The sequence below is a fragment of the Cupressus sempervirens genome, chromosome 9 (assembly GCF_028749045.1).
Source record: "Cupressus sempervirens isolate cs-2001-9-10 chromosome 9, ASM2874904v1, whole genome shotgun sequence".
NCBI classification, from domain to species: domain Eukaryota; kingdom Viridiplantae; phylum Streptophyta; class Pinopsida; order Cupressales; family Cupressaceae; genus Cupressus; species Cupressus sempervirens.
The window spans coordinates 743514791-743533846 of record NC_143126.1 but is presented as its reverse complement, the minus strand read 5'-3'; the positions used below and the strand labels follow the sequence as shown (position 1 = coordinate 743533846).

The 19056-nt window shown below is 36.1% G+C and overlaps 1 protein-coding gene across 3 annotated transcripts in view; it reads left to right on the top strand.

Annotated features, from left to right (window-relative positions):
- Positions 1–19056, top strand: part of LOC149540847 (ALBINO3-like protein 2, chloroplastic) — a 288924-nt gene that overhangs the window by 28402 nt on the left and 241466 nt on the right. For all 3 annotated transcript variants that reach the window (XM_089801913.1, XM_089801912.1, XM_089801911.1), the window contains exon 4: positions 9075–9146. In XM_089801913.1, coding sequence (XP_089658039.1) covers positions 9075–9146 — 72 coding nt within the window. The remainder of the gene's footprint in view (positions 1–9074; positions 9147–19056) is intronic.

The following is a 19056-nucleotide window of genomic DNA, read 5'->3' as shown; positions in this document are numbered from 1 at the left end:
CAAACAGTGGATTACGATTTTTTTAGAATTCGCAATTCTAATTCCTATTGATATCCACGAACCAAACGGGCCCAAAGTGAATGAGAAGGATTGTATCTTTATGGTGGTGGACAGCTGACGAAGTATGCACACTTCTTCGTCATCCCCTCAGAAGCCGCATAGGTGGCAAACTCATTTTTTAGAGAAGTTTTTCGTCTGCACGGGTTACCCTGAAACATTGTTAGTGACAGAGATGGTCGATTTATCAGTATTTTTTGGAAAGAATTGTTTTGGTTGGTAGGAATGGAATTGTTGCCAAGTACTAGCTACCACCCTTAGATAGATAGACATACAAAGATTGTTAACAAGTGGCTAGAAGGCTACCCATGGAACTACATTTCAGCACAACAACGGGCATGGGTCAAATGGATGCATTTGGGGGAATACTGTTACAATACCACTTATCACATGTCCATTGGGATGGCACCCTTCAAAGCCCTGTACGGGTATGAACCCCTTTCATTTATCGACATGGTGCTGGGTGACAACCGAGTTTTGGGTTGCAACCGAGAACTTACAAAGGGCATAGAATCAAAAAAAGATGTACATCGACAGATACTAGATCGAGAGGAATTTTGAAGTGGGAGACCTAGTCTATCCAGACTCCAGTCGTACAGGCAATCCTCATTGAAGGCAAAAGTGAAAGAAAAATTGAAGCCACTTTTTATGGTCCTTATTGTGTAGCTTGCCGCATAGGTGAAGTTGCCTACGAACTAGAACTTCCGAAAGGGATTCGTATCCATAACGTCTTCCATGTCTCCTGCTTGAAGAAAGCCATGGGTTAGAACATCGCAGTAACTACATATCTTCCACCACTTAATGAAGAAGGGAAGCTCATATTGGAATCGACTGAGATCATTGATGTACGTGAGAAGACTTTGCGGAAGTGCACCTTGAGGGAATACTTGGTACGTTGGAAACACTTGCCGTTGGATGACTTGACTTGGGAAGGTGAACACATTTTGCAGCATCCGACATTGCATTTGCTTGAGGACAAGCAAATTTTGGGACGAAAGGACTATAATGTTCCTATCGTGAAATAATTAATTAATCAAACCTCTGTTCATGGGCCGATTGATTTAGTATATCTTGGACCCATTTTTATTTTATTGTTTCCGTAGGTTTGGCTGTCGGCTATATTTGTAAACCCTCGGGAAGTTCCTTTGAAGGGTACTTAAGCACGACATGTAGGAAGTAGTTGGTATGCGATTTGGATTATATTTTCTTATATTGCGGATTTTAGTTGGGATTCTCCATTGTTCGCCATTTTGGAAGTGAAAGATCTTCCCTACTTGGCTAGTCCAAGTTTTGGTGGGATTCAACCCTCACCCTATTTCGTTTTTGTATTACTTGTTGGGATTTGGCAAATCTGTGCACCATCTTTGTTTGCATATACATTTATCTATTTGGAATTGATTTCCAATATTTGTATTGGCATTAATTGGCATTTTTGGCGAATACATTCGCTTTGTTTTGGCATCCCCAAGCGCAACTCAATCCATCACCCGATGGTCCGCTACGACTTTTGCACCCGTTCGTACATCTCCCAAACTCCTTTGTATGGACTGCACTTTCAAACAATACGGTCACTCCAACCATTACCGTACGACTCCTTGTATTAACATATCACCGTACGACCTCTCGTCATCGTACAACTTCTCAACCCTTAACCGTACAACCTCTTAGAGTCAATTGTATGGCCTCTCTGGTCTTGCTACCATAGGGTTTCAACTACCACCGTACGGCCTCCTACACTCCGCTTGGCCTGCTCCAACACTACCATATGACCCTCCATATTGTGCACTGAGACTACCATACGACTTCTCATTGTAGATTATGATGAATACTTGATAGGCTAGAGCGTGTTGGAAAATAAATAGAACATTACATAGAATGAACATTAATTAATACCACAAAGTACCTTTCACATAGAAAATGTCTTGTCCTGGTAGGACCACACATATCGTTGTACACAAGATCCAATAAACCAATGGATGAGTGATCTTTGGCTTTGAATGTTTTCTTTCTCTTCTTTCCTTCTTAACATCCTTTGTATATCACATTGTCTGGCTTGCTTAGCTTCTCTAAGTCCCTAACAACTTTAGTTGAACTTATTTTTACCAAATTATCAAAATTGATGTGACAAATTCTTCAGTGCCAAAGCCAATGGCCATCAGCTTGGGATATCAAACATCCTTCTATAGCCCCTTCCAACTGATACATATTTCCAACGGTTCTCTTGCCAACCACAATTAACGCTTGTGATCTCTTATTGGTTTCAAAACCTTCACTTTGGAAAATAATATCATATCCATTTTTCGTACATCTGTCCAACACTCAATAGATTATGATACAAACCCTTCACATAATAAATATTGTAAGTATAATTCCTAATAAGTAGGAGATATTTTTCCATAGCAAGTCACATTGTGATAATGCTACCAGGATTCAACTCTGTAGTTTTTTGAGTCAAACTCGTTGACCCCATGTTTCATGCGTAGTGGTTCATAGAACCCATCTCCCATGACAATGAATTGAACACTTAACATGCATTGGATCTAGGTGATGCTCATAGAGGTGATGCACTGAGACTTATCGGGAGGTCACCCATCCTAGTACTACTCCAGCTTGAGTGTGCTTAACTATAGAGCTTCCTCCATGGTTAAAACCACTCTCTTTGTAACCCCATTTGCAAAACCTTGACCAAGTTTTGTGCCTTTTGAACCATTCATTAGAAAGCCCCTTAAACTGATCAATTGATAAGTAGGAGATATTTTTCCACAGCAAGTCAAATTGTGATATTGCTATCGGGATTCAACTGTGTAATTTTTGATACAAACTCCTTGACCCCATGTTTCATGAGTAGTGGTGCACAAACCCATCTCTCATGAAAATTAATTCCTACCATCAATATTAATTGATCCAACAATATATGTTACCTTGTCATCACCAAATCTAGCAGGACCAACATCATATTTATTAAGTGAAATAAATTTACTCTTATCTCCATTCGTATGATGAGACCAACCTCTGTCAATCAACTAGTCGTTCTTTTTCCTTCTAATATATAAAGTAGTTTCAATATCAGCAATCTTAGCACAAATGTTAGATACATCAATTTAGATTTCTTAACTTCCTCGCCATGTTCTTCAACATAAAATAAAGTGTTGACATTCTGATTCATCACCAGAAATTCTAGCATCTTCATTCATATAATAAAGCCTTTGTATTGATTTTTTTTTTTAGTTTCTATCTAGGACCTCTCTCAGGACATCTAGCCAAGTGACCATCTTTACCACATCTAATTTTTTTAGAGGTAACATGCCTTTATACATGCAGATACCTTTCTTTAATCTTCTTGCAAAGTTCGCTTCAATCTCTTCTTCATCATCATTGCCAGGTAATTCTTCAATTTTGGTTGCTTTGAAAACCGTTTCACATCTTCTCTTCTCCTTTCCTTACTTTTGTAGCTCAATTGCTATCAATGTGTGAAACAATTTTGCTTGGTAAACTTTTTTGGATCATAGAATTCTTGAATAGCTGGAACTTTGTCATTGTAACTTTCAGGTAGTGTCATCAAGAGTTTCTTCATAAATTCTCCGTGAGTTATGTTGTTGCTTTGATTCTTGACTTTCACTGCACTCTCAACTGTTTGAAAATAACTCTTAATACCTTCAGCATCTTTAATTCTAAATTTTTTATAATGTCTCTTTGATCAACTTCTTAGAAATATTTACTTTATCATTTCCTTCATAGATTTATTTCAGTTTTTCCCAAACCTCATAGGCAGTCTTCAACAAAATAACTTTAGCAGGCTCTGCTTTGGATAAAGCACTAGTAATTGCATACCTTGCCTTTTCATTTTCCTCATACGCTTTGAATTCATTTGTATCCTGTAAGCCATTATGAGGGAACACATACATGGTCTCCACCTGCTTCAAAGTCTTGTAATTTCAAACTGATACTATATAGCCATTCATATGATCTTTTCGTAAATTGTAGTCCGATCCATCAAACATAGGGATATTCAATTTGTGTGCCATTAGATCTGCCTCAAGAGGTTAAGCTTTACACCAAGGAACTGACCTTTGATACCAGTTGCTAAATAGGCTAAATAATTGAGAGGGAGGTGAATCAGTTATTCTCACACATTTATAATTTTTTTTGATCTGTTGATTAATACTTAACAATCATTAAGCACCACTTAAGATCTGTAGGTTAAAGCACAATAAATCACACAACAAAGATAAACATGAAAACACAGAATCACCAACACAATTAACACCAAGATTTACGTGAAAAACCCCAAACTGGGAAAAACAATGGAGAAGCTGATTCCCATGAAATGAAAAACACTAGTTAGGGTGACACTGATTACGACAATTTTGTAAAATAAGGCCAACTGCTTGAAATGCTCATTGCAAAATGAAGGGGTACAGTAGGCATCACTGCTAGGTTGGGTATTACCCAGAATACAATAAGACTCACTGCCAATAGAGTAAGGCTCACTACCAACGAGCTTATGACCTATACATGAAAGATGAAGTAAGAACCACCACAAAATATAGTTGTCGAGCCTCTGCAATTACAGCCTGCTACCGTGCATCTCCTTTTATCAGTTTAAGTAGGTAAATCTGCACTTGCATCACATATAGCTCGCATATAAGCAACAAGATTACATGAAATGTATCCACAATCGTGAATTCACGGACTTGCATACATCTCACTTGAAAGTATACTTTATTTATATTGGATGCATGCAACAAATCTATCAGCTAGAACAGATTTGAGATAGGACACACTACCTTGAGCAATACAAGGATCATTGAGCACTTTAACATGCCACAACAATCTTCGGTGCCAATGGTTATGATCAGCACGCTAGAAAAAGAATAGTTGGGACCAAAATCAAAATCACAAGCATCACAAAGGATCGATCCAAAATGTGATCCATTGCGAATGATGCCTACCACCACCGAGGCACAAAATGGTAAAATAATTAATGCTCAACCAATGGTATAACACATCACCTGATATACAAGCTATTGTTGAAAGATAATAAATATGCAACCAATCAATGCACCAAGCCATCGATGCACATCCACCGAGAGATTAGAGGTTGAGAGAAAGATGGTGATATCAACAATGACCATCAACCTCACATTTTAACAGTTTTACCTCTAGGATTTTGCTTGCTTGTGGAATTTTTGGCATGTTTGACAATAACGATATTTTTCTAGTTTGCAGAGATACATGTTATGGAGCATAGGTGTGGCCGGCATGAAAGGGAATCAATTACAATGTTGTTTTTTGCCTTGTGACTTTGACGTAAAAGTTGTAAGCATGCATTTTGCTTACCAATTTATATTGTCTGTTATTTCAATCTCTTTGGTTTAGGAAGAAGTTCAAGCTGTTAAGATGGGTCCTAATAACAAATCTCCCATGTCCTAAATATTGCTAGAATTTGGCCAAGGCATGCATGATTGCTAGCATTTCTTTGCCATATGTGGAATAGCTTCTATTTCATTTTCCTGTAACTTTTGACTTTCAATGAATATATGGTGTTTGTTTTGCTTTTGTATGGATCCAATGCCTTCCCCAAAAGCATCACGTTCTAGCTGAAATGGAGTTCAAAAGTTTGCAATCGCTAAGATGGGGTTTGAGCTAATGACTTCCGTTAACTTCTCAGAATCTTGTTGTGCTTTCTCACTCGAACCAAAAGAACTCTTCTTGGTTAAGTCAATTAGGCCACCAACATGATTTTTTTTTGGGTCATTCGAGTCTTTAGTTTTGGCCATCTTTCTATGGCTTTAATCTGATACAAGATTTCTACCAGCCAAAATTTGCACTTCGATAATTTAGCAAACAAATAGAGTTGCTTAAGTATTTCCAATACATCTTCTATGTGTTTTAAATGCTCCTCCCAAATCTTATTATAGCTTAGAATATCATCAAAGAAGACCAAGAGAAATTTCCATAGTTGCTTCTTGCAAATGTGGTTCATGCATGCTTTGGTGGCAAGAGCATTTGTTAGGCCAAACGATAATATGAGAAATTAAAAGTGCCTAAAATGGCATCTAAGTGTTGTTTTAGGGACATCTCTTACCCTAATTTGTTGACATCCAGATGAAAGATCAATTTTTGAGAAATGCATTGCTTCATGTAGTTCGCCGATTAGCTCAACCAGCTTGGGGATGGGGTATCGGATTTTGATGATCTATTTTTAAGCGCTTTTTTTGTCAATACACATTCTTAGAGTACCATCCTTCATTTTGCTAGCACAACAAATGAGGCAAAAGGGCTAGAGCTAGGTTTGATATGTCTCATTCCAACAACTCCTTTATGGATTTTCCAATTCTTTCATATATTTTTGTGGATTGCAATATGGTGTGGTAGTAACAGGTTTTGTCTTTTCCTCCAGTTCAATGGCGTGCTTAAAGCGTCTCTTTGTAGGAAGATTTGAGGAATGCCACCCAATGCTTTCGTATGTCTTTTTATGATTGGTTGAATACCGATGTGAATATTTTTGTCTTGGGGAGAGGTTTTGTCTAGGATCATACATTGGGCAGCCCATTCCTATCTTCTTGGATGGAACTGTTCTAAGTGATCCGTTGGATAGTCCTCATAGGACTTCTTGTCCATCATGTTTTAAATGTAATTCCAAAATTTAGAAATCTAGGGAAATTCTCCCTATGGAGTCCAACAATAGGGTGACCAATATGACATCGACATATAATTTTACAACATGAAATTCTTCTCGGATGGCTTGATTTTACAAAGTGATCTTTAGTTGTGGAATTTTCTTGGCACATTTAGTAATAGATCCATTAGCCATTGGTACCTTAAAAGTTAAAACCCTTAAAATTCGTTGCCTTTATGTTCCATCTAGTGACCAGTCCTTTGTCAATGAATCATGATTTATCTTTTGTCCTTTTAGGGTGCTTTGGATACGAAAGGTTTAATATTTGGATACTTTTGAGATAGTGTCTATGGGTTCTTGTTTTTCTTGTTGCACTTTCTCCTCTTCTAAAGGTTATCCTCTTATAAATGCTCTCCTTTTCTTCCCATGTTTCCTCTTTGGAAGCTGCCTCTATTTTGTATGCTTAGCTTGTTTTCCCACTGCCATTTATATGCAGACATCCAATGGTTCTTTGCACTTGAAACACAACTTTTTCTCTTGATTTCCCTGTTGCTTACATATGTCATTATATGATCAGGCTCCCATCTTCACTTACAAAATTAGTATAGGTTTTTCCTTTGGAGTTCTAATCAGGCATCTCTAGAAATATATGGTCTTTTATGCTTGTCCTTCCTGTAGAAGTGTTTACCTTCTGGTTTTGTTTTTTCTGAGTAACCCCTTTCCTTTGTTTTGGTGGTATTTAGACACAGGGCTTGCATGATTTTATCTTTGGGGGTAGTATGATCAAAGGCCCATACTAGGCTCTGGATATATTTTCATAGTCCTTAAATAAACATGTATGTGAGTCTCTTCTTGATTATTTTTGGAACCATGACAGAGAGCTTTTGAAATTCTGTCACCTAGTCCTCCATTATCCCATCTTGTCTTAATTAACTCTCTGAAACCTCTGTGGGTGTTTTTGGTCAAATATCTAAATTAATTTGCTGGTTAAATCATCATAGGATGTTATGTCTTGATGGCCTTGTGTAATTAAACCATGGTGCCACTGATTGTGAGCAACCCCCTCAAGTGTAGAATAGCTAATTTGATGGCATCCTCCTCCATAATAGGGTTAAGAGATTGGAATATATCTAATTTTTGTACCCATAAGCAATGACTTTCCCTGACCCATAAGAATTTGGAAGGGTTATTTTGCTTATTTTGTGATGTAGGACTTGGTTTGGTAGATCCCTTGCTCCTCTTGGATTCATTCTAGATCCTTCACAAAATTCTGTGAAAGGAATGATATTCAGAGATGAGTTTTGAATATGGTTCAACAAGATCTTCTTAGTTATGATTGATTCATTAATCTTATTATCTGTGGCTAGCTCTTTCCTCTGTATAAAAGATGGTTTAGTTATCCTTGGAGTTTGTTTTAGTGGTGTTTGATTGTTTTCAGAATGATTAGAGTTAGAACCCCCTCCCATTGGTTTTGTTGGGTCAAGAATGATTGTTGATCATATTTTGTATAGCTTGGAGTAGTAGTTGTGCAGTCCTGTCATTTTGTTTCATGAGAGTGAGTTGTTCTCTTCTTGTTTTCCACAAATGACCTCAATTTGTTTCCCATTTTCTCACCCATTGTTCCTTGTATCTGTTCCTGGTTTGTGAATCAATTATATGGTTGCCTTCCTGCTTTTGGGGGGTTATGATGCAACCTTTGATGTATTTTTCTTTAATGCCTATTTGCAATCTCTCTCTCTCTCTCTCTCTCTCTCTCTCTCTCTCCCTCGCTCCCTCCCCTATAAATGACCATAATTTGTTTCCCATCTGCTCACCCATTGTTCGTTCTATCAATTCCTTGTTTGTGAATCAATTATATGTTTTCCTTCCTGCTTTTGGGGGTTATGATGCAACCTTTGATGTATTTTTCTTTAATGCCAATTTGTACTCTCTCTCTCTCTCTTGCTGATTTTCGTATGCCTACCTATAACTGAGGAACTGCCATACAAATTTGTATCCCTTCCCTGGTCTGTCCAACTAATTTTTCAATTTGTTTTTGTATCAATAAGGCTTTTATGTTAAGTCATTGTGATAATTTTGGTTGAACATCAAGCAGTCCAAAGTATATTCATCCCCTTCTTTAAGACAAAAAAAGAGCACCTCAAGCTCTTCTCTAAAAGAGCTTTGAATCTCTTCTCAGTGATATAATGATTCTATATGTCTGATATGTAGTTTGTCAGGCACGTCACATCCAAAAACACTTTTGGCGAGTTATATATAAGCGATTTGTATTTAATTAATATAAGCATTCCATTTATTAGCTTTTGGAACAGTTAATATTTGAGCTAGCTTTATGTGATGTGAACTAAATAATTTATTACATTTATCTCTTCTTTTGATTGCTTGGAATATGCAGATGCCTGTTTTCCTCTGTTCGGTGGTTGCAATTCGGTGGATGTGTATGGACCATCACCCTGGCTTTGCTAATGTAAGGTTTCTCAGATTGGTTTTTCTATCAAATGATGTTTTATTCCTTATAGGTTGGCATTAATGTAGCATGGCATTGTTTGCACTAGCCCTTATGCTTGTGCTTCTAGAATTGCATCTTTATTATTGTATTCACAAATTAGTTAAAAATGTTGCCATTTATGAGATACTTGTTCTGTGCCCTGCACTAGTATAATGACGTGCTTTGGCTGAAGAACAAAAAAGTGAAGCCAAGAGTACAATTTAATTGGGAATGTGTCTCTGTGTAGAAGTATGGATAGTTATGCTCTCAAATTTAAATTGCTTAGAGAATGAGTATGTTATTTAATGGGCCTAATTGAATTTGAAGGAGATGTTTCATGTAATGTCCCCGTTTTGGAGGTAATTTGATTTAATTAATTTAATTAATTAAGTTGTCCAAAATAAGAAATATTTTATGAGGATGACTAATTAATTATTTTAATTAAATAAATAAGTGGTATTAAGTTAATTATTTATAAAGTTATCAAATAAATAAATATTAAAAGGTAACTTTATATTTAATGAATTTAATAAAGTGACATGAATTATAAAATATTTTATAAAGTTACTTAATAAAATAATGTTTTAGAAGTTTCTGGAGAAAGTGGAGAAAAAGAATAAATAGGCATCCTGGGCTTCACTCTCGGCAAGCAGATTTGATGTTGTTGTTGTTGTTTCACTTTGTGGAGCCTAGGGTTTTTGCAGATTACTTCTTTGTCATAGGAAACGAAAACTTTCTATTGATAGCAATTTTGAGGGTGTGAAATATCACTTGAATTATTGCAGCTGCGAGGAAGATACTTCAGTCTTCTATTTGTGCTACATTGAGAAAAATATTTGAGTACAATAGCTGATGTATTATTATACTTTCTGAATAAAGGGTTGCTCTTTGGAAGTGGCACTCAGCCATTTCAAGTTGGATCAATTTGGAGAGTTTTTGGTTGTTCATTCCCAGCCTGGGGTTCTCAGTTTTTTTATCATTTTGGCAAGGAGCTTTCAATCAATATTTTTTGGCATATTTTCGAAGGAGTTTTTGCAGGGTATTGTGAGCAGCAGGTGCCGTACAGTCTGTACGGACATCCATACTGAACCAGTCAGGCCTGTGTCAGCAATTTGGGGTTCAAACAGGGCATAAAAATAAAAAATAAAAATCCTGCAATTAAATCGCAGGACTCCTGGATAGCTGCGATTCATTTCTGGGCCAAAAACGTCACCAACACAAGCATAAAATCTGAAAGAGGACTGCCAGTCCATTACGGCATTAAGCAGGGATTAGTCATTTCAGATTTTTGGTGGAGTTTGGCAATTCAATACATCAGCTCCTGCATTTCCAGGTTCTTAAGTTTTAAATCAGAATTTGTATTTAGAAAAAATCCATTGATTAATCTTATGTTTTGAGGAGTTGGAACTATCAAATGCTAAGGAGTTTGATTCTAATTTACATCTCCTATTATTGAATGAAGTTATTGTAATGTTCAGTTTTTTTTTGAAAGAGAAGAAATTGAATATCAAATTTCAGTATCTAGTATTGTTGCAATTTGCTAATTGCTTGCCAACTGTTTGAGAATTTGTCACAATTAGTTTAAGCCATTTGGCATCATTTGGTTTGGATTTGTTGCACAACAATATCACATGATTCAGCGCAACTTCCAACAGTAGTATGCCAAGTGTTTGACGAAATTACACAGCTCAGTATTAGTAGTTATTAGTGGCCTATTTGGCAAGGGGCCATTACATTTCCTGAATAGTAGTAGTGTCAAGATCTGATAGTGTCAGTCATACTTACCAGCATGTCAAATGTATGCACGCGTGTGCATGTATGTATACCAGTTCACTGTGTGAACTGATATACATGCATACACACATATGCGTAGACATTAATTTTACCTTCCTGAGATCATCCTGGTATTAGACTGATATTATCATTATCAAACCTAGTGTGAAAATCTGAGTGATCAGATTATAGTTATCTTGGATCGAGCATTATGGTCTTGATATAATATTGATCATGTATTAGATCGAGCAAATGATCTATTGCTTTGTACAAATTGGAAATCATAAAGGAATCTGTTTAATAATCTAATTACAGCTGATCAAGGATTGGGTTGTTTAGTGATTTGTTAATTATACCATCATGTCTTTTCATGGATGAACAGACATGACCGCCCATGTCTTGACCATTGGTATGAATATAAATATGAAACGATTCAAGAGATCATAATCATTGAAATCAATAAATGATATCTATCTCTTCAGATGATGACTGCAGTAAAGTAATAATATTCAGACATTGCATTCAGTTTTAGAAATGAGTTAATTCATATTCATTATATCTTGATTACCACCTTCAAGCGAAGCATATATAGATTAGTATCCATCAAATCTGAAACTCTGCCATAACCATAACATTCTAATCATGAATTTAACTATCATTTACATGATATCAGAGCAAGGTTCTTTTGAAGAAAGCTTTACCCCTTAAGAAAGATCCTACAGACTTCAATACAAATGCTGCGAATGAATACAAAGGAAGAAAGTTATATGATAGACATGAAAGCCATTTTTGAGGTTTACAGAAATGGTAGAAGATACCTTAGAACAGAACCTGAACAGAACCTTGGAAGAATATTAGTGTATTAAATAATTTAGAGAAGGAATACGAACTGTCATACTCATATTCCCTTTACAGTCAACAACATGCAAATCTTTAGTGGAGTATGATTGTAATCGTAAACTTCATCATCAATGGGCAGTATGTTTGATTTGGACTCACTAATAATAGAATACTGGAATCAAATAAGAAGAAGAATGTATGAAAAGGATAATATCACAGACATTGCAGAAATATTGAGAACAAAAAAAGCAATCATCAAATGATAGAGGGGTGATAATGTTGATAACTACTGATTATAGGCAGTGGCTGCAAAGATAAATGGCATTAAGAAATATGTGGCAAGAAAGACGAGAACCTCATTATCTATATTTCAAGATGACCATATTACAAGTCAATACGTTTCGTATAACCTTGAATTCATGCTGATGGAATGGAGTTTTTCATGGCTGTCAGCAAGAATGATTTGCAATTCAGGAGGCAAAGTGGCATTTTGTCATTGCGGGCATCACCGAGGCTGAAGCTACTTTGCTTTGCAAATGACAAATGTCGGGCAGATTGTTTGATTAATCAGGTGGGTGAGCAAACAGAGAAATCAGGGATCACAGGCAGTGAATTAAATTCCACTCTTGGGAAACCATTTTATTGAGTTGGAAAGTGTATCTAAGACTTCCTCATTAACACAGAATTGGTCAAAAATTAATCAAAAGGGAGAGCATGTGGAAGTCTTTTGCACGCGTATCTAAAGTCTGTTTCGTAACATTTTACGGAGATTATGACAGGTCATCATAGAACGAAAAGAAAGGGCAGAACGAAACCTGACCACCGTGGAATGAAATCGGGTGGATTTATGAAATTAAGTGAGCTACACTTTGGAGTATGTAAGGGGTCGAACCCATATCTTAAACATAAGTGATCAAGGGAAGACCCCTCATCGACAATTTCAAATGCCACATGGATTCAAGGGAGCCGCTGGCAATGAAATATAGATTGAATGAAAAGATAGTAATATATAAGAGGTCCATTGAGGGATGTAGAAATATAAGAAGGTAAGAGTAACGTTGGGTATATTGTAATTTATAAGTATTTAATATACCACTCACGATAAGACAAGGTGAGGGATATAAAGTCATAAAGGGTCACCAAAATGAAACTCGAAATTGTAGGAGGTCAAAAAAGTGAGGTATGTTATGTGAAGTTCATTGAGAGTCATTATGGAATATCGTGAATGTGGCTTATCTGAACCTTGGACATTCAAGATAAGTCGCAGAGTTTTGGATTGTCCATTATTATGAGAATAGTGACAATGTTGTTGTAGACTGTTCATTATATGAGTCATTGTGTGATGCTGGGATTACCTTCTGCATAGAACAAAGGATATGAAAACAAATGAGACAAGTCTACAACAACATGTGGCCATTGGGACTGCACTTATTGCTGCACATAGTTCACAGAATAGTTGAATGGCTGAAAGCAAGGGTTATTAAGAAGCCACCAAATCTATAAATGAAGTTCTTACAATATGTAACTTACTTTCCGACATATTGAAAATTTAAAATCAGTTTCAAATAGATAGTTGCTTTAGATATAGAGATCGATGACTAACAGATTTAGAGGTTGAAAACTCTATAAAATGAAATAAGTGGGAATTTTATATTGTGAGGGGGAATAATAACCAATGTACCATTCCCATTGTTTGACAAATGCTTATGTAGAGGTGTTTTCTGATTTGATGCATATGGAACTTCATTGGAGCAACTTGGATCAAGAATGTTGATGTGCAGATAAGTAATTGCTATCCTTGAGTATTACATTTATCTACTTATTGTAGTCTCTCTCTAAATTGTATTTCTAGATGTACTATAAGAGTTATTTTTGCCTTGACCTTTTCTTTGTCCCAGAGGATGCTCTTGCCGGAAAAAGAATGGTACAGTAGATGTGTCTATTAAAGAAAACTATCTTCCATGATTGGATATCTTTCTATGACATGAAGGAGTAGCTAGAGGATTTGATTAAATTGATCTTTGAGGATAGATGGATATGTAAATGCTTATAGTTATGGGACTAAGTTAATGGCTGCATTATTTTCGAAGGAGAAGAAAAGAAAATTACATTAGAGGCAACCTTGGACGAGGAGGTCGGGAGGTTGATGAATGTAGCTAGAGCTTTAGAAGGAAGCCAAGTTAACTCGAATGCCTGATGTAGCCAAATCAAGGGATAAGTCCAAAATTTATTCACTCATGTTACTATGGAATTAGAAAAGTACATTTGTGAACAATGTTGTGATTATTGGCCTAATAAATCACGTGTTTGATGATGAGTCCCTTGGAACAAAATATTTTTCGTGATTGGAGTATGAACATGACATGCCTCTCCGCAATAGAGGGAGCAGCTAGAGGATCTACATTTGATGACATCCAATGATATTGATTTAAAGGGAGTAGACCATGTCAAGATGGTTTCTCTAACTTTGAATAGATGACCGACATTCTTGCCAAGCGTCATGCTAGAGAGAAGTTATGTATACCTCTGGGACAAGCTTGATACGTTGGAAAATGAAGCCTTAGGTGAAAAGGAAATTCAACATCACTGATCTATTCTATTATTTGTATCCTTGCATATTCTTTCTTTTGAGAGAAAAGTTTGAGGTGAAAGCCATTGTTTTCAGCCTATGGATTGAGCCATAGTAGATCCACCCTCTGCTATGATTTATGGAGGATGTCATGTGTGTGACACCATGACAACACCATGTGAGAGAATCCATCATGTCTCCATGCAAAATCTCTTAGTGTCGTACGTGTGACTCTATGACTTTATGGGCCACCTGTGTACATTACTAAAAGGTGACTCTTTTTGATAATGTACACTTGTATTCAACATTGTAGGGTGATGACTTTACAATGTTCAGTATCATGATGAATATCATGCTGACTTGATATTCATGGAAATGTCTTGATAGTTAATATCTCTTGGATTAATTGATAGATATCATGTTGATTTGATATCGGTTATGTATCAATATGTTCTTTATGAGATAATTATTGTGGACATTATATGACGTAATTTCTGTGGACATGCCATGATATGTTATGGTAGACATCATGCAACGTGATGTCAGTGCACACACCATAACTAGGATATACGAATGTCATGCGACTTATGTTCTGTATACTCCTTGATATCACGTGTTAGGTGATATCTAAACTAGTTCATACTTAGTTATCTTCCGTAGCTAAGAGGGAGTGTTAAGATATTATAACGTCGATCAGAATTGCCAGCATGGCAATTGTATGCACATGCGTGTGCATATATGTATACCAGTTCACCATGTGAATTGATATACATGCATACACACAAGTATGCATAGACATAATTTTTACCTTGCTGACATCATCTTGGTATTAAACTGGTTTCATCATTATCAAACCGAGTATGAAAATCCAAGAGATCAGATTATAGTTTTCTTAGATCGAGCATTATGTTCTTGACATAATATCAATCATATTAGTTCGAGCAAATGATCTATTGCCTTGTACAGATTGGAAATCATAAAGGAATCTGTTTAATAAACTAATTACACTTGATTAAGGATTGGGTCCTTTAGTGATTTGTTAATTATGCCATTGTGTCTTTTCATGGATGAATAGACATGTCCGCCCATGTCTTGACTATTGGTATGAATATAAATATGCACTGATTCAAGAGATCATAATCATCGAAATGAATAAATGATATATCTCTACAGATTGTGACTGCAGTAAAGTAATAATAGTCAAACATTGCATTTAGTATTAGAAATGAGTTAATTCATATTCACTATATCTTCATTATAACCTGCAAGCAAAGCATATATTGATTAGTATCCATCAAATCTGAAATTCTGCCTTAACCATGATAGTCTGATCATAATATGAAGATGCGCATTCTGGATTCGATTGTGTGCCATTTTTTTGCCTTAACCATGATAGTCTGATCATAAATTTAACTATCATTTTCAAATAACAAATGTTTTCTTATAATTTATTAATTGAACAATTGGAGATGTGTTGGTTGTACTATATTAACAATTCCTTTCAAACCTAGCGTCCACTATTACTGCACATGTTGAGACATTCATTTTCAGATACCAAGAAACAAGATAGGTTTTTAATGAACCTTAACAACCTTTTTAAGATCATCCTCCTTGGTAGAAATTGCTATGATGCAAGAGCCTCACAATATAGCTTCCTCCATTTCACCACATAACATCATTTCGGTTTGTGGAAGACAACCAAAGTCCTGTAAACAACTACAAACGTCATATCAAAATCTCAGTAGTTTTGGCTCATTCTATGGAAAGATCCTCATCAGATGCATATCTGATTCACAATTAATTCTGTTTATCCTGCGAAGTTTGTGGCACCATCTTGAGACTTGGGAATGTTGGTGCTCAAATTGATTGGTTGGAAATCCTACAAGCTTGCCTACTCAATGCTGGGATCTTCCAACTCAATTTGGCCAACTGATAGCAATGATCTCAAGGGATCCAATTTCTCTGCACTTTAGGCTCTGCAGGACCTGGGTGGGTGCACTTATTCCTCAACCAGAATATGTTGTTATGAGGCTTTTAATAGCAGATAGTGCGATGTATGAAAAGTTATACGACTTCTCAAGTTGGCAAGTGAAATCTTGAGATTAATCAAATTGTAAATGTTCAATGACTTAGTGCTGAAGTGCTGTAAGATTGGTTTTAAAAGGATTGCTGTTATTGTAAATATGAGATATGAAATAGAATTTCTTTTGGAAATGCCTGATTAATATTATCTTAAATGAATATCTAGACTAGTGCCTTAATCCCTTATTGACTTCTTATAAGCTCAATTTAATTGATTATATGTATAACTCTGGAGACAACTTTAACAATCTAATATTAAAACTATCACTTCAAATGCATCCAAATGAATTATATTCTGAGTGTGAATCTGCAGTTAGTCTTATTGATTTAACTTTCTCAGAAAGGCCAATAAGATAGAATGAGACTTGTTAACCAATCTTCCAATCTGATTATCAATCTGAAAACTCAACTTAAACTATAATATCATCAGATAAGCATATTGAAGCAAATCTTGCAAACAAATTTATCATGGAGCACTTGATCAAAGAAATTGAAAGATAGATATCACCAGAATGCTGAACACTTGATCCTTGTATTGCATCAAAGTAAATCAATCAACTAATCACATACATATAGCTGTTCACAGTTTTTGCATCTTCAAAAAACAAAACCCAAAATATGTATAGCTGTAGTGTAAATTGTCAAAAGTATATGTCTGTATATTTTACTGTAATGTTCCAAATCAGGCACTTTCAGGCAGAACTCCATATTTTGGGAAGTTCCCCGCACTTAGTATACAATCAAAGAAGCGTACAATGGAAACCGAGATGGGTGGGTTCAGAAGATGAGATGGATGTTTGGATACCGTACGTAGTATCTAGAGGGTAGTGAGGAGTGGCCATACGAAGTCAACAGATTGCCGTATGGTGTCTTGTGGTAGTGTACGGTGTAGGGAGGGAAGCGTATGGTGGGAGCCAAGCCAAGTCCGTATGGTGGACTTATATGACCGTATAATGGAGGTAATGCGACCGTATGGTGGAGGTTGGCTAGGGGTTGTACAATAATGTGGAAGGATGACCATACGGCTAGTGAGATGGTGGTGTACGATAGAGGTACGGTGATGACGTACAGTAGGGTGATGGATGTTGGTGGGTCGTACAGCTACCAGTCTATATAGATAGAGATAGATTTGCTCCAAGAAATAATGGAGTGTGTGTGTGTGCCTTCCACGGTGTCGAATCAAATGCAAGTTAAGACAATTGCCAATAATAGAAATATGGGCAACCTAAATCATATAGACATTTATTAGCAGACAAAGATGGTGCTCCAGATGTGCCAGATCTTAAGTGAAGTAATACAAAGACAAGATAGGGTGATGGTTGAATCCCACCGAAACTGGAATAACTAAATAGAGAAGATGTTCCACTTCCGAAATGGCGAACAATACTGAACTCTAGCAGGAATTCACAATTTAAAGAAATAACACAAATCACATATCAATCACTACCTACATGCCATACTTAAATACCCTTCAGAGGTGTTGGAAATATAAGAGGAGTAACTGAGAGGGGAGGGGTGAATCATTTACCATAAAATAAATCCCAGATCCCTTAGATGTCAATACAAAACATAAACTTTGCTGAAACTGTTGTTACTCGGTTAACACTTAGGCACCCAGTTAACACTAACAATATGCTATAACTCGACAAGCACTATAATATCAACTATTACTCGACAAATACTGAACATGTAGATCTTAAGATACTAATTGTGATTAACCTTAATTACTTAGTTGCATACACATAAAAGAATGCTCCATGACTGGTGCTTTTCCTATCATCAACACTTCCTGCCCAGTCTGCATTAGTGAAGGCTTTGAAATCCAAATTCCCTCCCTTTTTGTACCATAATCCATAGTCTTCAACACCTTTTAGATACCTCATGATTCCCTTTATTACCATCATATAATTTTCTTTAGGATTAGCTTAAAATCTTTCCACCATACCAACTGCAAGAGCAATATCAGGCCTAATATGTACAACATACTAAAGTTTGCTAATCATTGATCTGCATGTGGTCTGATCTACCTCCTTGGAATCGTCATTTCTGGAAAGCTTATGTCCAGTAGACATAGGTGTTCCAGCTGTTCTTGAATCCTCCATTCCAAACTTCTTAAGTATCTCTTTGATGTACTTAGATTGAGTAATGTAGATACCATCTTTCTTTTGTTGAATCTGCAAGCCAACAAAGAATCTGATTTTTCCAAACATGAACATCTCAAATTCCTTACTCATTTACTTTGAAAAAGATTTGCCAAATCATCGTTTCTAGTAAATAATGTATTATCCACAAAGATTTCTGCCAATATAATCTTCTTGTCTGGTCCTTCTTTGATGTATAGGCTGCTATTATCATTTGTTTTTTGAAAACCAATCTTCAAGTAATTATGAAGTCTTTCATACCAAGCTCTGGGAGCTTGCTTGAGACCATACAACGCTTTGTGCAGTTTACAAGCCATATCCCTTTTGCTAGGATCTATAAAACCTTCAAGTTGTTCTGTCTAAACTTCTTCTTCTAGAATTCTATTCAAGAATGCAGATTTCACATCCATTTGATACACTTTAAATCTTTATGTGCAGCATAAGCAAGGTCCTAACATCTTCTAATTTTGCAACAGAAGAAAAA